The 5,962-nt window shown below is 38.6% G+C and overlaps 1 protein-coding gene across 3 annotated transcripts in view; it reads left to right on the forward strand.

Moving 5' to 3' along the window:
* Positions 1–5,872, forward strand: part of col17a1b (collagen, type XVII, alpha 1b) — a 28,202-nt gene extending 22,330 nt beyond the window's left edge. For all 3 annotated transcript variants that reach the window (XM_036574682.1, XM_036574684.1, XM_036574683.1), the window contains exons 48-56: positions 51–170; positions 254–358; positions 954–1,091; positions 1,194–1,334; positions 1,556–1,753; positions 2,366–2,527; positions 3,772–3,852; positions 4,619–4,699; positions 5,047–5,872. In XM_036574682.1, the coding sequence (XP_036430575.1) occupies positions 51–170; positions 254–358; positions 954–1,091; positions 1,194–1,334; positions 1,556–1,753; positions 2,366–2,527; positions 3,772–3,852; positions 4,619–4,699; positions 5,047–5,090 (1,070 nt within the window). In that variant the 3' untranslated portion in view covers positions 5,091–5,872. The remainder of the gene's footprint in view (positions 1–50; positions 171–253; positions 359–953; positions 1,092–1,193; positions 1,335–1,555; positions 1,754–2,365; positions 2,528–3,771; positions 3,853–4,618; positions 4,700–5,046) is intronic.
* Positions 5,873–5,962: the final 90 nt, after the last annotated feature.

The raw sequence follows: 5,962 nt of genomic DNA on the forward strand, positions 1-5,962 counted from the left end.
TCATAACTCAGTTTCAGTCCTTGCTGAACAACACTGTGTTTTTGGTTCAGGGGACGATGTTAGACGTTATGTAATTGGCCCTCCAGGACCACCTGGCCCAGCAGGAGGCGTAAGCCTAGCCAATATAGACACACAGGAAGTGGCGACCTATGTCATCAGAATAATGAATGGTTTGTTTCTTTCCAAGCTTCTTCTCAAATCTCTTTTTGCTAAGAATAAGTTATGTGACTGAAAATATGTCTTTGTTTTTTAGAGCGAGGACTGACAGGTAGACCTGGACCTCCTGGCCCACCTGGTCCTCCTGGACTCCCTGGTCAACCAGGGTCCACCTACAGTGACATCACTGCTTTGATTGAGAGTAAGTCTAAGATTTTTGTGAACAAGACTTTGGTTACACTTTCTATAAAGTATAAAATAGCTCATAAAATATGAGCTATTTTATCTATAATGTCAGTTCTTTTGGCCTCTAGGCTTACCGTTCAGTTTTTATCTCTTTAATCCTGAAAAATCCTTTCTGCCTTGAAATTGCATTTAAGGTAGCACAGAATTTAAGGTGGCACTGCATTTACAATGGCACTGAAGTGAAGGTAGCAGTAAATTTAAAGTGGTAGTGTATTTAAGGTATCAGTAAATTTAAGGTGGCAGTGAATTTAAGTTATGATTACAGTTAAGGTGGCACTGAATTTAAGGTGGCAGTGGATTTAACGTAGCAGTTTAAGGTAGCAGCTAACAACACATTACCAACCACCTTGGATACCATAGCAACCACATAGCAGTATCAAAAAAACACTTAAGCAACCATCAACATTCCAAAATGTTAACGTTTTATTGTAATTAGCTGGCTTTTTCAAGCCAACTTAAGGTTTGTTCACAAACTTTATCTTTCTGATTTCATTTTATTTTTTGACATTTTCTGTTTTTTCCTCCTTCACATTTGAATATTTTCTCTGTAGGATCAGGGCTTGGTGCAAGTATTGGTCATCCAGGGCCTCCTGGTCCTCCAGGGAGACAGGGCCCACCTGGCCCAGCTGGCCCATCAGGTGTCTCAGGTTCAGGATATCGACTTGAAGACATCCAAGTCTATCTGCAGAGTGAGTTCCTCTCTATAAATGTTCTTTCCTCATGAAAACACAGTGCTGCCAGTCTCATTTTAAAAAGTACTGTTTTTTCCCTTCCCTCATGTGGATATTTAGATTCTGGCTTCACGGGTCCTCCTGGCCCACCTGGCCCTCCAGGACCTCAGGGGCCTCCAGGGAACTCAAGGAGCACAGTTTCATATGACAGAGCAAGCCAAAGTTCACTCATTCGTGCTGAGCTTCAGGAGTACCTCAACAGTGAGTTTGGTATCTGCCATATATTCAATCAGCTGATCGTCTTTGGTCCTAGACAGTGTAGTAGACCAAATGATTATGAAGCAGAATAGGAATGTGAAACAGTTTCACTAAATATACCATTCAACATAGCTTTCAGAGGGACACACACAACGGGCTGTTGCTGTTGTATGTGATAACTGAGTGAAGCTCAGTGGATCATTATAGCATCTGGGCTTTTTCAGGTGACTCTATGCGGCGCTACACATCTGGTCTGCCTGGTCCTCCTGGTCCTCCAGGGCCTCGTGGTGAGAAAGGTGACCGTGGCGAGCCTGGATACAGTACTGGTGGTGGTTACTACTACGGTGCTGACCGTAATGGGGCCAGGTTGACCGAAACAGACTACTCCAGTGTTGCTTTGAGAGTGACCGACTACATTCGGAGTGAGTGAAGTTCACTTTCTTCAACAAGCACCGCTAGTATAAGTTTGAAAATGTCATCATAAGTACTTTTGGACAGGATAAGCTAACAGGACACAGGACATCTGCAATGTTTAAGATTAAAAGGGGGTAACAGTTCTGTTTATAAATAACAGATAGGACTGTCTATTGATGGTCAACACAGCAAAAAAGGTGACCTTGTGTCTGCCACTTTTAGGCTCCTTTTTCAGGCTCAATTTAGGCTGCAGACAAATGCAAGGATGTAATGAAAATATGTCCAACATGACAACTGATACACCCTGAAGTTATTTCTCCATTTCTTCTTATAGTAGGTAAAAGGCAGCCATCTCCACAGATGCAAGGATGCATAGTTCCTAAGTGTTTACTGACATTATGGATTCACATAGGAGTAAAAATCACATAGATGCTCTGGTTGTATTACATCACCTCCCCCCGTAAAACTAACTCCATATATAGTCCTTTAGGCATTATGTCTTAACTTTGTGTAGAAGTAATTCAGTTATGCCTGATGCTTGTATTTGCATGTATATTATATTTGAACCATTAAATATTATATCTCTCCTCATTGAGACTAATCACCTGTTTCCCTGTCAGGTCAGGGTCTGCTTCAGGAAATCAATGATGAGTACTGGCGAGGACACTCCATGGGCATCCAAGGGCCTCCTGGACCTCCTGGTCCACCAGGTCAACCTGGATACAGCCGTGTTTTTGCTGCCTACGGGAATGTGACCGCTGATCTTGTGGATTTCTTCAGAAGTGAGCGTCTTTCTGTCTTTAGTTGTAAGACTTTGATTATGACAGCATGACAGAGGCTGTAGAGAGCAGGAGTGAAAATTACATGACTATTAAGTGACTGTCCTCTGTTATCATACTTAAGCATTATTTTGAAAGTTTTGTACTTAACTAAAATATTATTGAAATTAAATACTTGTACTCTTCACTCTTAAAAATATGGTTCTTCAAGGGTTCTTTAGTAAAGACAATGAATCTATATTGAACCATTAACACAAAGAACCTTTTGCATGCTTAAAGGGTTCTTTGCATCATGAAATGGTTCTTCAGATTGACAGAGAATGTTTTTATATGGGTCTATATAGTACCTTTTCACAAGCTTGACATTGTAACAACAGCAGGACCCCTTTTGGTGCTATAAAGAACCCTTTTCAAAAACCTTAATCTGCATCAATCTTAAGAACACTTTAATCTTGCAAAGGGTTCTTTGAGTGTTCATGGTTCTATATAGAACCACTTTCTTTACTATAGAACCTTTGAAAAACCATCATTTTAAGAGTGTAAAGCCATTTTCAAAAAGGTTGTATATAGAACCATATACAACACATTCTCCATCCATCTGAAGAACCATTTAATGATGCAAAGAACCCTTTAAATATGCAGATGGTTCTTTGAGTGCTTATGGTTCTATATAGAGCCATTTTCTTAACTACAGAAACATTAAAGAACCATCTTTTTTAAGAGTGTTGGTTACATTTCCAAGAGAAAAAAACAACAGTTTTCACTACTTTTCATTTAAAGTATTTGTTACAAATTTAGAAAGAAAGACTTTCTCTCTTTTTTATTTTTACCTTGCCAATTAATCGAATTCCTGCACATTTAAATTTTTTTGTATTTAAACATCCAATTAAGTTCATATAGATATAATATAAATCCTCCCACAGCTATGGGCTAATTCATCTCTGTGTGAAGACCAGCAATGCCCATCTGTCACTGCATCAAACTAAAACAGGAATACTAATTTATTTGGTAGAACATTTTTTTTACTTGTATATACTTGAGGATGTACTGCAGGAATTGTATTTAAGAACATTATTTGTCGAAGCTGCAAACATTTTGAATGAATTTTCATGAGCTCTGTATACACTGATTAAATGCTTGCATTATCTTTGGAAACAAGAAAGGCCAAACAGTAAATGTTTTTAATTATTACCTGTCTGTGTTTATCGGTTTATTACAGTATACCTGACTATTGTTTACTCTTCCAGTACATGGCACTATTCCAGGCCCCCCTGGAAGACAAGGACAGAAAGGAGAAAGAGGATATCCAGGACCCAAAGGAGATAAAGGTATCTTTGGAGGTTTATCTGCTTTATTAGAGCCAAATGTCCAACAGTGCTGCTGACACAGGTGTTCAGTTGCGCACAAACAGCTACATATAATCTGCACAGCAAAGCAAGTCTCCATAGATGGGACACTCTGGAGCAGCTGTGCCTAAGCATAACATATTATGCCTGCCCAGTGCCAAGCATCAGCTAGAGGGGTACAAGACCCCCAGCACTGGGCTGTGGAGCAGCGGAACTGCTATATGGAGTGATGGAGCTCCATCCAATATCTTTTGGATAAATTGGAGTAGCGTTCCTGAGCTAGTCATCATGTTGGATGGACCTGAGTTAATACAATCAAATCTTCACAGCAGTCTTCCAACTTCTAGTGTAAATCCATCCCAGAAGAGTAGAAGCTTTTAATGCAGCAGAAGACGATAAACTCCCTGTTAAAACTCTTGATTTCAGTAGAAATGTTGGAAGAACAGGTGTCTGCACACTTTTGGATACGTAGTGTATGACAAATGCTTTAACCAATGTAAACACTGAAAAATAGATTGATCTCAAATATACTTGAATGTAATTTAAACTTGAATTGTTTGAATACTCAATAAATTCAAATCCAGTAAATCAAGGGTTTTGTTCCAAAATGCATTCGGCATCACTTTAATAAATTTTCTTTCTTTTCTTTTTTTTTTTTATAATATGGATCATTCTACCGAATTGGTTGAAAGTCAGAGGTCAAAACACATATCAGACTTCTAACTGACTTGGACATTTTCATGTCTAGGTGAGACGGGAAGACAAGGAATACCTGGTGTTCAAGGGCCGAGAGGTCATGAGGGGCCAATGGGACCAAAGGGTGAGAAAGGTAAAGCTGTGCAACAGTCACTGCAAACACTGTAACATTCTGTCATATAACTGATGACTGTTCAGGCTATTGATTGTGGTAACTTTGTGCTTAAATACGTTGCCCACAGCTCAAAGGGCTACAGGTTTATTTCCAGTTTATGGACATTTCTTCTGCATGAGTTGTTCTGTAGTCAACTTGCACTGCATAGTTGTGTTTTTCCTGCACCTGTGTCACATTGTTAGCTATTTCTTGAGCTGAAGAATATAACACTAAGCTGGGATACACTGTTCTGTGCAACTGGCTAATTTGTTTTGACAAATGCTTGTATTGACTCTTACCTGACTACTTCTCTCCATTTCACTTAGGTGACAGCCAGTTTGGTCGGCGGAAAAGAAGCATTGGCGTGTAGAGGCTTACATTTCTGTCTGATTTACAACACACTTTTTCACTTTATGGTGGCTTTTTATATGGCGAAACAAACGTAGAAGGAGGAAGCATATGAAATGTGTAGGCTTAGTTCTCTCTAGCGCACAGTAGTTCAGCAGGCCTGAGGTGGTCAATTTTATATTTTCTCAAAGCTTCCTGGTTAAATGCTTGGTGCATGGCATTTAATCCACTTTACTAAAGCATATTATGTCTTCCGAATTTCAGATAAAAACATTTTTTTAAATGTAAGTGGTATTTTTTAGAATGTTTCTTACTTCAGTATCTGTACTACTTCAGTTTTTAAGCACAAAATGGGTCTTATTCACCAATTTCTTCTTAAATTTCTTCTTAAAACCCACTTGTTTTCATAAAGATTCTGACAATCACCAATGTTTTCTCTTTTGGGATTTGTTCTTGGGTAAGAACAGAATCTACACACTCAAGAGCACAAATGTGCACACAATTCTGCACAATTCAGAACTTGTCATGAATCCGATGTAGACTTTTTCTTAGGACCTTTCTCAAAACACATTTAAGAAAAAACTTAGAAAGACATTGGTGAATGAGGCCCGATGTTTTTAGCACAAAATGCTACTCAGATGAACTGTGTAACCTAAAAGGTTTTGTTTTTGCACTACACCAAATTGTTAGAATGTAATGTGATGAGGTAAAGTTAAAATAGCTAATTTGACTTTCTGATTTGACTTTGATGTTGAAAACAATTTTGTATAAGTTTAATTAAAATATCTTTGATAAAAAAAATTACAAATGTTTGAAGTGTTTTAAAAACCTGTCAGCGCTCAGCACACACTATGTAGGCATCTGATTACAAAACACAAGGGGGACTACAGGAAA

This window comes from Colossoma macropomum, unplaced genomic scaffold (assembly GCF_904425465.1).
Source record: "Colossoma macropomum unplaced genomic scaffold, Colossoma_macropomum, whole genome shotgun sequence".
In the NCBI taxonomy this organism is placed as follows: Eukaryota; Metazoa; Chordata; class Actinopteri; order Characiformes; family Serrasalmidae; genus Colossoma; species Colossoma macropomum.